Genomic DNA, 15,114 nt, shown 5'->3' with positions numbered 1-15,114 from the left:
ATCCCTTGTGCAAATCAGTTGGCTGGCTTTCCCCAAACTTGGTTTGGTGTGAGTTCTCCCGGAAACCCTTAGGGGCTTGCTGCGCTCAATCCCCACCCGGTTTCATAGTTACCTGCGATGACTGGGGGGGAGTGATCGCCACCTTGTGGCCACACCTAGCAAGTCTCCCTCCTCCAGTAAAATCCAGTCTAAAGGCCTGAAGGAATTTTCCACAGATTTCTGGTCTCCACCCCCAACGACCCTCCCCCACCCTCCCCCACCTTCCAGAAAGAACCCTGGAGACCCTGAGTTACTCATTTGGGAACTATATTTATCTGATGGGGAAATGAGAAAAGGAAAAACTGTCTGGATCTTGGATCTAGGCAGTGGATCTGTTGTAGTCATTGGTAGGTTTTGTTTGCTTATAAATGCCTATGATTAGGATTGGGATTAAATCCTAATCCTGCACTTAAATTGCCTCTGGGCAGGGTCCACTTCTATTTCCAGGAGTCCCTTGAGGGAAAGAGGTGTGCGTAGGCGAGTGCTCTGTGAATGTCATTTGCTGGATCCACCCTTGGGAAGAACACAAATTTGGAGGAACAGGGTAAGCAGGAATCAGTAAAGTTAAGAAGCTTTGAGTTTAGTTGATTGTGGATTTTGGGGAGAGAACGGGGCACAGTGTCTCTTGAAGATGGTAAAAGCTCATGAGAAAAACACTCAACTTAGTAAAAGGAATCTATACATCCTTTTATAGGAGGTTGGGTGAGCTAATCTTTAAAGTCCTTTTCTTGCTTTAAACGTTTTTGAAATGAATTCAGTCAATGTTGTTGATAATATTTATAAAAATGTTCCATAGGGTAAAATGGTTGTCATGAAAGGCGGGTTTTGGTTTCAACTGATACTTCCTGGCTTTCACCTGAATTGACCGCACAAGGAATCATAATCTCTGTTCGTTTCAGTTCCCTTGATGAGGCAGGCTGTGCTGGTATCACTCAGGTCCTCAGTCTCTGCTTTTACAGGCAAAATGAACTTGGCCTCTTACTTGGCATTACCTTTTCTGCAGTGCTTTTTCCTGTGTGTGTGTGTGTGTGTGTGTGTGTGTGTGTGTGTTTCATTTATGACTTCTGAATCTTTTCTCCTTCCTTCCTCCCTTCTTCCCTCTCACAAAGCAGAACTTCCGGGAGAATTTTCCTTATCAATCATGCTTCCTCATCAATGCCAATTTCTACTTAGATTTCCAGATCAGAAACCAACATCACTGACTATCAAAACCGGAAAGGAAGATGGTAGCCATTCTAGTCCAAGCTTCTATTCAACAGGGGGGGGGGACACTGAGGCCTGGAGAGAGAAAACAACCTCCCTGATGAGGTCACAGAGCGAACAACATGGCAGAGGCGGCCTCTAGCTTAGCCCCCAGCTTCCTCGAAGCGTGCTCCCTACTCTTCATTGGTATCCCCCTCTCCTAGCCGAATCTCACTGGAATTTACATGTTTCTTAAAAGGACTGTTTCTCTTTCTTCCTCCTTCTCCTAGTTCCTTTGGAAGCCCATGCTGACCTGAGCGTGGCTTCCATGTCTCATCCCGGGTTTGTCAGTCACAGCCTCACAGAGGCGTGGGCAAGGCCTTGGAGGCCCGCTGCGGCAGGGTGCCTGTAGCTAGTGGCAGCCAACGTCATCTGTATAAAGTGTGATCAGCAGCCCCAGTGACCGTCCTCTCCTGGGAGTCAGAGCTGGGTTAGAACATAGCTGTTTCCATGAGGAAACTGCCAACTCTCAGGATCTTCCGGCAACTGGTTGGGGACAGGGCAAGATGTCCTGGTTCTGCTAATCATGGGCGTTACAAAAAACAGAAGTGGGGCCTCGGGGAATGGAAGGGGAACAGAGGGGGGCTGCTGCGGGGCTGGGTGTGGCTTTTGGTAGATGCCGCAGGGATAGCTACCGCTGACATTGGGTTTGGAGAAGCCAAAGGGTCATGGTTTCTAGACCCTCGCGCTCTCTTGGGCTTAAAAATCAAATCATGGTAGTGAAGAGAGCACATCTCATAAAATTGGAGGTAGGCCCACAGTCGTCCCCTATTCACCTTTGGTTTTCCAGATGTAATTTCCTCTGGCACTTTTCATTTTTCCTCTCAGAGGCAGAATAATAAAAGAAGATGGAGAAAGGCTTCTCATGATGTCAACTCATTACAGAGGTCATTCCTATTTCCCACAGGACCAAAAAAGAGCAAAAAACAAAAACAGCCCCTCCCCCCTCCCCCGAATTTCACCTCTTTCCAGGAATTATCAGTCAGGGGAACGGCTGGCTGGTCATATAACTTCTTCTTCTGACCCTTATTAAGCCACCCACATTAAGGAGAGCTTGGCTGAACACAGAAATGAGGCCTTCCATTCGCAATTCAGGGAAAAAAAAAAAAAATCCATGACAAATAGGACCAGAGATAAGAAAATAGAGCTAGGTACGATCTGTGTTTCCCACGGGACCTGTAATCTCAAATGGCAGATGCCCTGATTTCTATTTTTGTCCTTTCCTCAATGTCTGACCCCAAAGTGCTCAACCTACAACCATCTCCCACTTTTGCCCACAGAGGAGTTCTGTCTGACTGACCTAAGAGAAGGGGCAATGACTTATGACCCTTAGGGAACACAGCCACTGTGTAGCCCAGGGCCAGGCGTGGACAATGCCTTGGGCTTGTGGGGCCATGGGGCTTTAAGGGTAGGATGGACGGAGGCACAGGGCTGACTGGCGCTGGGAAGAAGACCGCTGCTCTTAAAAGGTCATAGGACACTTGGCTGGTAAGAGTGTCAGAAGATGAAAATCTTTGGCCCATTAAAAAGGACTTGGGTTGTTGGGACGGGGCGAGGTTAATCTATTTCCTCTGAAGGGGCATTGTTGGCAGAGCTCTCTTCTCGAAGCTTTTCCTAGGGGCTGCTGTGAGAACCTGGCCACCCAAGGCAGTGACCAGAGCACGATTACCTGGGAGTGAAGGGCAGCTCCTAGGTGTACAGTAAAAGAAGGCCTGGTGCCGTAGCTATCTGACCCCAGGACTTGCCTTTCAGTTGGTCTCTTTAAAACATTCCAGACTTTCCCTCCTCAGTGAGAAAGGAGGGGAAGGTTAAGGGTGACTGGGTGGGAGGGAGCACGGAGACCGAGGCCCAGGCCCGGGACAGCAGACACCACGAACAGCTATATCCTGCTTCCTCCAACACCCTTCCCACGTTGCCAAGCACAGTACTCTTACCCCCACCCTTTGTTTCATATTATAAAATACAAACAAATGACAGAAAAGGTCAGTTGGCCCGCGGCTGCCCAAGGCTCAGAACTGCAAGGACCGCCGTTTCCTCCCCGCCATGAGACGGTGGCTGTAGGGGCGCATCTTCATCTCCACGAAAGGGATGGAGAACTCGTGTCCTTTCCAGTGGTACCAGTTGATCCCCTGGGAAGGAGGAAGAAAGGCACGTCAGGTCCCCGCCACCCCCCAGGTAGAACACCAGGCTTGAAAAGAGGGAGAACACCAGGAGCGGGGAATCCAAGATGAGGATTAGTCATTCTCCATTAACGGGAAGCTCTGTGGTCCAGCTCCTGATAGGGTCGAAGGAGCTGGGACTTTCTCCAGCTTTTCTTTTTAAGTGTGCTGTGGTCAGAGTGTTCATCAGGTTATGTTTTACTGCCAGCTTTATGTTTTTGGCTTTTAAGATTTGCATGCACTGGTTATTGGTGCTGAATCTCAAAATCCCAATAGTATAGGAGCATCTTGTGGAGAATGATTGTGTTGGACTGCTCACTCCTGAGGGGAGAGTCAGGTAATTTCTGCCTGTGGTGACCAGCCACAGGTTGGTGGTGACAGCCTGGTTGGCTCAGGAGGGAGGGGCTTCCCTGGCTGCTGGCCTTTGGGTGTTAAAACTGGGAAAGTCCCATGTGGTTGCTCTATCTCCCAGCCCAGCCTGTGGACTTGTAGTCTCTAAGGGGGAAACCTAGTCCAGTTGACACTGGTTTTCTGATCTCTCCTTTCCTGGGACCCTTCTTTAGATGAGGTCCAGCCTGTGAAGCTGTCCCTAAATTTGATAAGCTCTTCATGGAATGGCTAAGATGAGGAAATGAAATGAATGGAATGTACTGGTAGTCAAGGGCTTTTCTGCGTGACTTCTAAGTTCTGAGTCCAGATGCATTTTTTTCTCTCCTCTGGCTTCTGCTTTGTCCCACTCTTATCTCAGGACCTGCCTTCCTTTCCTCTTCATGATAGTCCATTCTCAAGACTGACTTTTATTTATTTATTTTTAAAAATAAATTTAAAATTAATTAAATTAATTTTTAATTTAATTTAATTTATTAAAATAAATTTAAATTAATTTTTTTAACAGAGGGAAATGTAAGACCAACTTGTGCACCGAACACATAAAGCCAAGGGACAGTGGGTTCCACAGCCCTGAGCCATTCAAGATGGCGGCCAGCTTCACCTACCTGACTGTGCCTGGACTCTCCGTATTTCCCATTGAGGTTGGTGCGATGGCAGTTCTTATACCACCAGGCCCCCTTGTAGGACATGGCACAGTTGGTAACGGCAACATCATTGTCTCTGTCCTCTGTGGAGAAAGGGCGTCCCTGATGATAGCTGAGGGAGTCCCCTATAAAGAAAAAGATGCTTTCATAAGGCCATCTCATTTGTTCCTCTTTTTTTCAGGACTATCTGGACATCTGACCCACTCCCAACACACCTAGCCTGCCCTTATGGGACCTTCCATTACTTATCTCGTTCCCACGCATTTCCTCAGCTGGGCTGTAGGAAACTCCTACTCCACCTTACCCCCTGGGTCAGCTGCTTCTTTGCTGCTCTCTGCCTCTCAATTCCTCATTCCTCTGACCTTATGCTGAGAGCTCTGTCCACTCAGTCCACTTCACTCCCCTGTCTTTTCCCTCTAGGCTTGCACTGGGCACCAACATTCATGATTCCTTTATCCCCAGAGGACCCAGTGATGAGCCATGGTGGCTTGAGTCAGTCTGGGTTATCACCATGCATCCATAGCTTGGCCTTCTCCACAGTTTCTTAAGCTTGGTCAACCCTCACCCAAAACCCCACATTCAGAACTTGGTGCCACATGTAAAGAGGGATCTCAGCAAGCTCAAGTTCCTGTCCACAGGAGAAAGCATGATAAGAAAATCCTAATCATGTCCAAGAATGCCTCCACTGCTTCCCACCATGGCTTACTCTGAGGGGATGGTCTTTATTCTCTGAGAAAGCCTGATTCCTTCACATCAGTTGGATCCCCAACTGAACATATCATGTTTCTGTCCCATCCTTTCATCTGCTCTTCCCAGGCTCCAAGAAATCTAGTTTTGTGTCCATTGAGAGCTAATCTTACTACCTGAAACTCATTTTTTAAAAGATTTTATTTATTTATTTATTAAAAATTTTATTTATTTGACAGAGAGAGATCACAAGTAGAGAGAGAGAGAGGAGGAAGCAGGCTCCCTACCGAGCCCGATGTGGGACTTGATTCCAGGACCCTGAGACCATGACCTGAGCTGAAGGCAGAGGCTTAACCCACTGAGCCACCCAGGCAGCCCCAAAGATTTTATTTATTTATTTGAGAGAGAGAGAGAGAGAGAACGAGAATGAGCTTGAGCCCGGGGGAGGGGCAGAGGCAGAAGGAGAAGCAGACTCCTCACCAAGTGGGGAGACCCCCACGTGGAGCTTGATCCCAGGATCCTGGAACCATGACCTGAGCTGAAGGCAGATACTTAACTGACTGAGCCACCCAGGTGACTCTATAAAACTCAGTCACATTTCTTCCAGGTCCAGAGGAAGGCAGAAAATAGAGCTTTTTTTTTTTTCTTTTTCATGTACATATATCTGATATATATATCATGTATATGTACATGAAAAAGAAAAAAATAATAATATACCTTTATATATATATACATAAAAATATGTATTTATTAGCATAGTCACCTCTTCTAATCCTAAATCAAATTCATATCCTTTAGCTTTAAAACTTCTTGGATTAATCCTATTTTCTAGTGACCCTTTCTTTACCATGAGTCACTCTGTTGCTCTGCCCACCTCCTATATTCTCATCTCCAGCTTGTCCTTCTGTAATCTAGAATTTGCTCTCCACTACTGCCCTACAACAGTGCTCTCCAACTTCATCTCTGATGTTGCCTGCTGCGATCTTGGATAGATCCCAGCATTGGTCCTTATCTCCTCCCCCAATCTGGCTTCCCTTCTCATTTCTGCCTCATACCACCTCATATATTCAGTGCATCATCCAAGTCTTGGTTTTTCTCTCTCAAACCACTGTTCAGATTTATACCTTTCTCTTAATTCCTGACATTAGTCAAGTCTCCTATTATCTCCTACCAGGATTAATGCAGCAGCTGCCAGCAGGTCTCTGTTCTTTACTCAGATTTACTTTATCCAGTTTAAGGCTGTCACATTGATCTTCCTAAAACCCCCAAATCCAGAAGACTCAGGACCTACCATGGCTCCCTTGGTTTTAGGGCCCTTACTCTGCCAATCTTCTTTCTGTTTCTTCTGAACTCACACCCTGCCCTGGGGAGCCAGGCTCTCCACGCCTGCCCTCCCTCCACAGTAACTTCTCCTCCCGTGACTTCTCTTCCAGGGTTTGCCTTCCTTGCTATTGCGACCCAAGCCAGATGTCACTCCTTCCGAGGCCAATAAGCTCCTGGTGAGCCAGAAGTGAGTATCATTTCTTTTATGGTTCTTTTTTGAAAAACAGCTGTTTCATTCTTGCAGAGGCCATGTCTTATGCTTGTTTTGAGTCCCTGTAACTTGCACAATGACCTTCTTGGGGTTGCTCAACAACCTTTTATTGATAACTTGTTTTGGAGTTTTCAGTTCTACTCTGGTCAGAGTCTTGATGAGAGACCTAGATTTTTGTAGCCTTGAGAAATGGGGACAGGAGAAAGGGATGAATATGAATTGGAAGCCATAGGACGGATAGTTGTCAGTAGGACCAATAAAATGAGCAACAAGTCAAGATAAAGGCCAGGGGAATTGGGCAATGGCGAATGCCAGAAAGAGAGGATGGGCTCTTCCCCACTGGAGACCTTCTGGTCTAGAAAGAGCAACCACTGAGTGGAGTTACCCAGAGAAGGGGGCAGCCCATGTAAGCCCAGGTTTTCATCATTTGAGGAAGATGAACTGAATATTTGAAGAGAGGGGTCGGACTGCAATTAATTCATGATGATTGGTCAATTTGCTGGCAGGATTTGCCTAGGAGACATGAGAGTAGAATGCGGTCCCATGGCCCTGCCCTCCATGGGGCCTGGTAGCAAGACAGAGCTGTGGTAAAGGCAGCATGGCTGGGCCCATGGGGCAAGGGGGCGGGCAGGGAGAAGCAGAGGACTGGAGTGGATGAAGAGGGGGGAGGAAGGTGGAACATGGGAGCAAGGGGCAAAGCTTGGTTTTCTTCCTGAGGGAAGAATAAGAACTGCTTTTCTATACAATTCTAATCTTAGGGAGTTGATTGTATCAGGTTTTTTTTTTTTGAAATGATTTAGTCTGACATCTTGTTTAATACACTCCATTTCAATGGCTCTTTTATGCCCAAAGTGTAGTAAATTGGAGCCACCACGAGGGGCATCTCAGGCAGACCTGACTGACCACCGACAGGAACAATCTCCAAATGAACAAGAACGAAGCACGTCTTCCTGCGGAGTAACAATACCTGGGTGAGAAGAGAAATACTTGGACAGGTGCAGTAATCAGAAGGGCAGCACCTTGATGATCTTATTAATTCCAAGAGTCATGAAAATTGCTGCTAAAATTACAGACTAGCGTTTAGCCCTTACACTGGAGTTAATGAAAGGACCAATAACTCCATGTACCAAAGAGTAGAATGTTTGGCAAAACAGGTTTTTATGAAATGTGCTATAATAGAACCTAGGAGACAGACTGGCAAAGCCTAAGAAACAGGTTGGGATATTACATTCCAATCAAACTATTAATGCAACAGAGCTTATGGACACATTTGTTCTGCTTAGTCGAAATGTCATAAAAATCTATACAGGAAATGCGAGCATGTATTTGGTTCTCGTGGAGGAATGAGAAGAAACATGGTCGAGGAGGATCTTTCCAGGGCTCTTGCTTGCACCTGACAAAGGCGTTATGATGACTGCTGAGGGGAGGGGGCCCCTCAGAATATGGAGGGGTCTGCTTTATTTCCCTTAGTTGCAAGATGGTTTTCCTGGATGTCATTGCAGGAGGAAATTTCTCACCAGAAAGTAGATGATTATGCACTCGTTGGATAAGAGCCCATATTGACTAATCTAGACAAGGAAAATAATGCTTTGCCCTCACACTGTGCTTTTTTTTTTTTTTAACTTTAAAGTACTTTTGCTGCTTTGATTGCATCTTTTTCTGACTACTCTGTGAAGTAGGGCTGGCAGCCTTATTATGATTTTCCAGATGAGGAAACTGAAATCCTGAGGCATTGGTTTCAGGTCACCTGGGTGGTTGGGGACAGAAGGGACCAGCGCCAGTGATTCCCAGCCCTTCCCCCGCCCCTGCTCTTTGGCTGGCAGGGAATTCACAGGTTTCCGGGTGTGGCCGCCGCCCGGTGCAGTTCAGGCCTTGACCGCGCGGGGGCGCTGGTCTTTACCGCCCCGGGGGTGCTGCTGGGGGCTTGGTGAGGGGTTGGTGGCCAGGGTACCTGCAGTGCCGTTGTAGCCACCGAGACGCAGCTTATACAGGTTTCGTCCGTCCTCCACTGAGAACTTGTCGTAGGAGGCGAAGGCGGCCTCCTGGCCGTCCCGCATGTCCACGCGCAGCTCGTAGCGGCCCTGGGACGTGATCTTGTGTATGTTGTCCAGCCCTGTGGAGAAGAGTGGAGGATGCAGGGGGCCCCATCCCAGCGGCTTGGGAAATGGGGGGAAATGGGGCTGAATGGGACTGTGGCCTCACAATGGATGTTGCAGAGGGGCAGGGGGACCCAGATTGCTTTTGTCCTCAGCCCTTCTCAGGTCATTTATCAGACAGACCCTGCCAGACCCAGAATCTCCTCCCGCAAAAAGACAAGACCTGGTCTGCTGATGGGTGTCCCCCTCCCTGCCCCCAGGTCAGCTCAGGGGTCCTAACATCCTGTCTTGACTCTGTAGCACACAAACCCTGAGCCTCAGGATTCCTGGTCCTGTCCCCTACCACCTTCCACTCCAAACCGCGGCATTGGGTGAAAATGACAAGATGTATTACATGGATGTGAATCGTTTGGTGAGAGTCGTAGGAAGCCAGAGGTAGAAACACTGATCAGAGGAGTTCAGGATGGGAATTCAGGATGGGTACTAGGGGCCCGGGAGAACCAGACCTCCTATCATCTCCTAGCAGCCTGCAAAAGGGATTCTGTTCACCCTGCATTATACTGCCTTGCCCTTTCTCAGCCTCCAGCCCTCCTGGGGCTCCCACAGCCAGGTCAGGGGATATTGCCATTTGCCCTCTGACTTCGGTTCCTTTCTGTTTAACCTACCCACTACAGTTTGCTTTGCCCCCTCTGCACTGGTCTCCTGGGTGGTTATTTTCACCCAGCTGCTTCCCTTTAGGCTCTAAGCTTTGTGGACCTTGGTTTAATAGATTCTTAATGCCTCTGTGAGCCCACATCTTCCTTGGGTGATGTTTTCTCTTATATTTCTCGTATATATTCCCTTGTCCACTTGCTCTGGCTGGCTGGATTCTGGGACTTTCTGATTTTGACCTAACTGTCCAGACTTTGAACCAATCACCTTACATTGCTGGTGATCTCTGAGTCTTCCTGATTTCTATCTGCATACAGAACCGGGGTCCTCTTGCTTTGCTGTCATATCTGATATTTATCGGAGGAAGCCATGATGAGAATAAAGGAACTGCGGCAATGGAAGGGAATTTAGAGATTACTTAGACTAATCTCATTGTGGAAGAAGAGGTTGAAATCCACACAGGTGCTATTATTGGCTGAGGGCCGCCTGCATCCTTCTGCTTCCCTATCCTGTTTGAGATTTAAAGCTTCATTTTGATTATAAACTGAGGGCTGAGGGCTGTTTGCTGTTCGCCAGGTTGCTGACCCACAACCTGCCCTAGACTTCTGTTTGTGTGGATCTAGTAGATCCTGGGGGTACCTGCTCTGGATGCCCTTAGTAAATGGTGGGCATGTCCCCCAGCTGCTAGATGTGTTGGCTGCTAACAGCTCACAGCTGCCTTCTTCTTGGATAATTGCCTTTGACCAAACAGGATTTACTTCCCCTTAGCAGCTATGTTCTTCCTCCCCCACGCCTTGAAGCAGACCTACATTAATGCCTGATGTAGGGGGTATGAAAGACCATCCCTCTTGTCCTACTGGGGACCAACACTGAGGAGCAATTCATGCTCCAGACCTCCCCTGAGAATCAGACCAAAGATAACCTCTCACCAAAACTGCATTTTTGCATAGTGTCTTCTGCTCTGTCTCGCTTCCTCCACTCCCCTACTCCTGAGGCCACTCCCTCAATAAATCCCTTGAAAAAGAATATCTCTGGCTCTGCTTCTGGGGAACCCAACTTGGGATATAAATTATAGGCCATAGTTACCCTGAACCTGAGTATTGCTGCCAAACCTCGGTTCAGCAGCCCTCACTGGCTCCCTATTACCACGGCATTATGTCAAGACTTCCCTTCCTGGCTTTAGGTACCATAATGTGCTTTTATTCAACCCATCTAACCTCATTTTCTTCTTTCCCTGCCTTGCGTCTTTGCTCTGGTTGGGTGGTTTCTTTCCTGTCCCATTTGCACATGTCAGAACAATCCCTGCCTTTCCTCTTTGCTTGTCCCCTTCCCTCCTGCATTCTTCTTAGTCAGGGATCGCCCAGAGCCTCCTCCACAAAGCTGACCCCTCCCCTCTCCGAGTATCTGTGCCTTCTCGTAGATAGTTCATTGGTTGGTACAGTGTTTCTCAGCATAGTATGGCATTTCTCGTGATAGGAGAAATACTCTGGGAATGAGGACGAAATAACCTTAAACATATAGGGAGAAAGCTATTTCCAAATCCCGTTTCTTTCTTAATAGTTAAAGGAGAAACCTTAACTCAGATGCTAACCTCAACTCCCAGTCTCAGTTTGGTTCCAGAACTTGGCAGTGAAAAGACCCAGTGCTTGCTAACCTTCATTTGTACCACTGGCAGCAGCTCAGGCTTGGGGCCCACGTAGTTAGCTGTCATTTAATAATATTAATATTGTTTTGTTTTCCTTGTATGAATTTTTAAGGCTCCTTTTTGTTTCGGTACATGATAACTAGCTTTCCATTTTGGGAAATGCTATGAAGTTTCTTTCACAAAACAGTTGATTTAATTAAATAAAGCAAGCAATATAGAGAAAATGTAAGTGCAGGATAGATCAGCTACTTCACAGATAAGGCAAAAATCGTGGAATCAGTGCACAGCGGCTGAGGGCTGGGGAATGTGAGCCCTGTGTGCGAGGCACCTGATCTACATGCATTGTACTTGTCCCCCAAACTGTGTGCCAACTCTTAGAAGGTAAAAGTACTTCCTTTGCATTTGACTTCTCTCTCAATGTTCTTATCTTATAGTTTCATTACCTATGTCAGCCAACACAGTTCTGAGCCTCTCATAGGTACTTGATAAATTCTTATCATTGATGGACCTATCAGTACCTACTCTTTAAGCACCTACCATCGCAGGCACCATAACAGGCAAGGGGACTAAAAGATGGTCAAGATGTGGTCCTAGTCCTGAAAGAAGTTTCCATGGCACAGTCAAGAGGGACAGAAAGAAAAATGGACACTGTGCTTTGGGCTCCACAAAAGAGGGAGTGGACAATTCTCCCATAGGCAGAGGGTAAGAAAACTGGGCAGCACAGGTTCTGTGGAGGACGAGGAGTGCAGCTGGGTCTCTGAATATACACAGACAGGCAACAAGATGTACAGGGTAGGGGGATGGTGGGCTGGGAGAGCATTCCTTGCAGAGGAAGCATTAATGACTCTGAATGTTTGGAGCTGAGTGCTGGCATGTGTGGGGGAGTGTAGGCGGGAGGTGTGGGGGACTTAGTGGTGGGGAGCAGGCTCCAGAAGTAGATTAGGAAGGGTCTTGTACCTCAGCGAAGGGGTTTGGCTTTCCTGGTGGCAATGAGGCGTCACTGAAAGGGATTACAAATGCGGTTAACCACCGCTCAGATTTCGGGCATGAGGAAGACCGCCGTGTGGACAATGGAGTAGTCCCGGAGGCAGGGAGGTCAGGTAGGGAGCTGTCGTATGAGTGTCCAGGAGAAAGACAGTGAGGCCCCGATGCCGTAGGGATGGGGATAGAGGGAGGAGACCACAAATAGGGAAGTCAGTCATGCGCCCTTCCCCCTGCCTCCCTGTATGTTTCATTATGAAAATCTAACCCAGGCCGAGACACAGGTAATCCATTTACTGCTTTCCGGGGTTGGCACTCCCGCCACCACCTGGATATTCACCTTCTCACACCAGCTCCGTTCTCAATCTGCACCTCCTGCCTGTGTCAGACCTCTGGGAGATGGCAGGACACCCCAAAGGCGGTTTTCATTTTTCTCTTCCCTTGCCAAGTCAGGCAATAAGATTCCTCCGGGGAGCTGGGGCAAGGTGACTGCCTCCTCTCTCTCCCCACCTGCAGGCTGCCTGGCGGGTGCCCAGCATCTGAGAGGTGACCGGCCAGCTGGCCGTGTCCTGCACCCCCTCCCCCACCAGGCAGCTCACTTCCTCTGTAGTTGCCTCATGTCAAGACCCATCAGCATAAGAGACTATTAATGAGGATGGGAAGAGACAGAGCAAAGAGGAAAACACCACAAGAAGATAAAAACAGATCAATAGCGGAGCCAAACAGAGCAAGAGGTACTGAAAGCAATTCACGAGCTGTCAACTTCTCAACGGACACGGTGTTTCGGGTCATCCCGGATGGACACAGAAAGGAAGGAGGTGGACAAAGACCCGGAGCAGGGTTCCCAGGGAAAGCATGAAGGAGGATTACCCAGCCAAAACTCATCCTCTAGGTTCCCGAAGCCTACACGGTACTCAGCCCACTTGCGGAAAAAATCAGTTTGGCCGTTCTGCCGTCTCTGGAACACCTGTGGGGGAGACAGGAGAGGAAACAACGTGATGCTAAAGAAAATAAACCCCACGAGTAAAATCGCTGTAACTGAGTTTTCCAGCCGCCAGGACAAAGATGCTCAGATCAGGAACATTGCTGTACAGAGCTCGGTATCCACATGGCTGTTTTCGTAGTAAGAGATGCTCAGAGCTCTCCTCCGGAAGTGCAGAGGTCCCTGAAGAATAGGCCAGGGTGTGCCTTTGACACTAATTTGCACCCCTGCAATGCAGAAAGAATTCAGAATCCATCTCAAGCCCCCAACTAGGCAAGGGGAAATAGGCTTGGCTCTCAAAAGAATCTTTTTGCAGCACCGAGGGCAGTAGAAAGCATTTCTCACCAAAAGAACAGGACCGGCCCACATCAGCTAGTAGCTGTCACCATCCTATTGCAGGCACAGCAACTGCATATCATTCATTTTTCCGAGCTGTTTAAGTGCTAATTTCATTTAACCTCCAATGCATCAGCCTCAGTTTCAATTTCCAATTATGCTTTAAGAAGGAGGCACAAATATGTCAGAAACATAAAAGAAAATGCCTCCCCAGAGTAGCTTACGAACACAGCCACCATTTAACTCCATTAAAAATCTATCCATTTTGCACCAAGAAAAATCCAGTGCTGTGTGTTCATAGCGCTAGAGAGGAACCGTGGGAGGGCCGGGGGGCTGTGTGTACATGCAGGGGCAGAGCGAATGCTGGGCTCCTTTAGGGTCAGGCTGAGAGAACTCTCCTGTACGCACAGCGGGCTGCACCGCTAGCTGGGGTCATTTAGGACACTGTTCTTTCTCTTCTTTTGGTGTTGTCCTATTAGCTATGGAGGAAGGCTCTTATTTTCCTGACTGCTGGTGCACTGGAAGGCTGTGGCAGCTCTGGGGAAGAGCCAGGGAGGCCAGGGAAGATAGTGACAGGGGTAGGCTTGGTAACTAGAGATGGCTGTTCGTGCTCATCGGCTCCCCCATATGCAGTCATCTCATAGAGCTCCCCATCGAGGCTCTCCTCCTCCTGCAGAGGACCCACTCTCTCTGCTCCTTGACTACAGCTGCAGCCTTCAGCAGGCAAGAGTCTTGGGCCTAGCAGAGCCATTCGTCCCTCTCCCTGGCACCCTCCTGCATTAACTATTGTCACAGAAGGAACAGTATTCCTGGGGCCCCTTCACTGGGCCAGGCCACTGCTGCCTCGATATGCTTAATCATTCCAGTGCTTGGCCAGTGAATGCCTTGCTAAGCAAGGGCCCAGAGGTAAGGACGAACCCCGCCATGGACAGGTGAAGGATGGATGAAGACTGGCCAGAGGATGGTGAAATTTGGATCCACAGATGCCAAGCCAGATGGACCAGCCCCTGAGGATGTTTGTGAGTGTGGAGAACAGTCCCAGATACTTACAATCCAGCCACCCCCATCGGTGGTCATGTCGCAGTACACCTGTAACTTCCGGCTTAGCTCTCCGTTGAGGAAGATGGTGTAAACCCCACTCAGAGTGTCTCCATTCATCAAATGCTGGGCACAGTCTTGAGGATGAGGAAACACCCGACCCCCTGCATAGGAAAAGAGGCAGTTTCCAGAAAGGATCCTTTCACCTACAATGTGTAATGACATCTTGGATTGGACAAGGCTGTAAGTACCTTGTGGTACTTTATCAAGAGCTGTAAGAAATCTTTACTGGATCTCAATTCTTGTGTGGGGACCCCACATCATCCTGCGTTCCCCCCTCTAACTGATGTTGGATTACTCGAACAATATACAGTTTTGGGGCATCTGAGGACCAAGGATCTGGGTTCACAGTCTGGTTCCTTCCCTTACCTATTTTTTTGGTTTTAGGCAAATGGCCTGACTTCCCTGGGTATCAGTTTTCTTGTCAGTAAAACGGGGCTAATAAAAAAATCCCCTACCCCGCCCCATGAAGGGTGAAAATGTGTTAATGTAGCTAGTGGGGTTACTCAGGTGATGATTACAGATGCATGGGCCATAACACATCACTGTAGGGCCCAACTTTCTTTTTCTTCCTTTTTTTTTTTTTAAGATTTTATTTATTTTGGAGAGGGAGAGAGTGTGCACAGGAGC

The 15,114-nt window shown here is 48.1% G+C and overlaps 1 protein-coding gene across 1 annotated transcript in view; it reads right to left on the bottom strand.

Annotated features, from left to right (window-relative positions):
- Positions 1 to 390: 390 nt before the first annotated feature.
- TNR (tenascin R) overlaps positions 391 to 15,114 on the bottom strand; it is a 396,641-nt gene continuing 381,917 nt past the window's right edge. The window contains exons 19-23 of the mRNA XM_059146349.1: positions 14,437 to 14,588; positions 12,939 to 13,035; positions 8,647 to 8,808; positions 4,436 to 4,599; positions 391 to 3,410 (exon numbers count right to left, since the gene is read on the bottom strand). Of these exons, the coding sequence (XP_059002332.1) occupies positions 3,291 to 3,410; positions 4,436 to 4,599; positions 8,647 to 8,808; positions 12,939 to 13,035; positions 14,437 to 14,588 (695 nt within the window). The 3' untranslated portion in view covers positions 391 to 3,290. The remainder of the gene's footprint in view (positions 3,411 to 4,435; positions 4,600 to 8,646; positions 8,809 to 12,938; positions 13,036 to 14,436; positions 14,589 to 15,114) is intronic.

The sequence above is a fragment of the Mustela lutreola genome, chromosome 14 (assembly GCF_030435805.1).
Source record: "Mustela lutreola isolate mMusLut2 chromosome 14, mMusLut2.pri, whole genome shotgun sequence".
Lineage (NCBI taxonomy): Eukaryota > Metazoa > Chordata > Mammalia > Carnivora > Mustelidae > Mustela > Mustela lutreola.
This window is presented reverse-complemented; position numbering and strand designations above follow the sequence as displayed.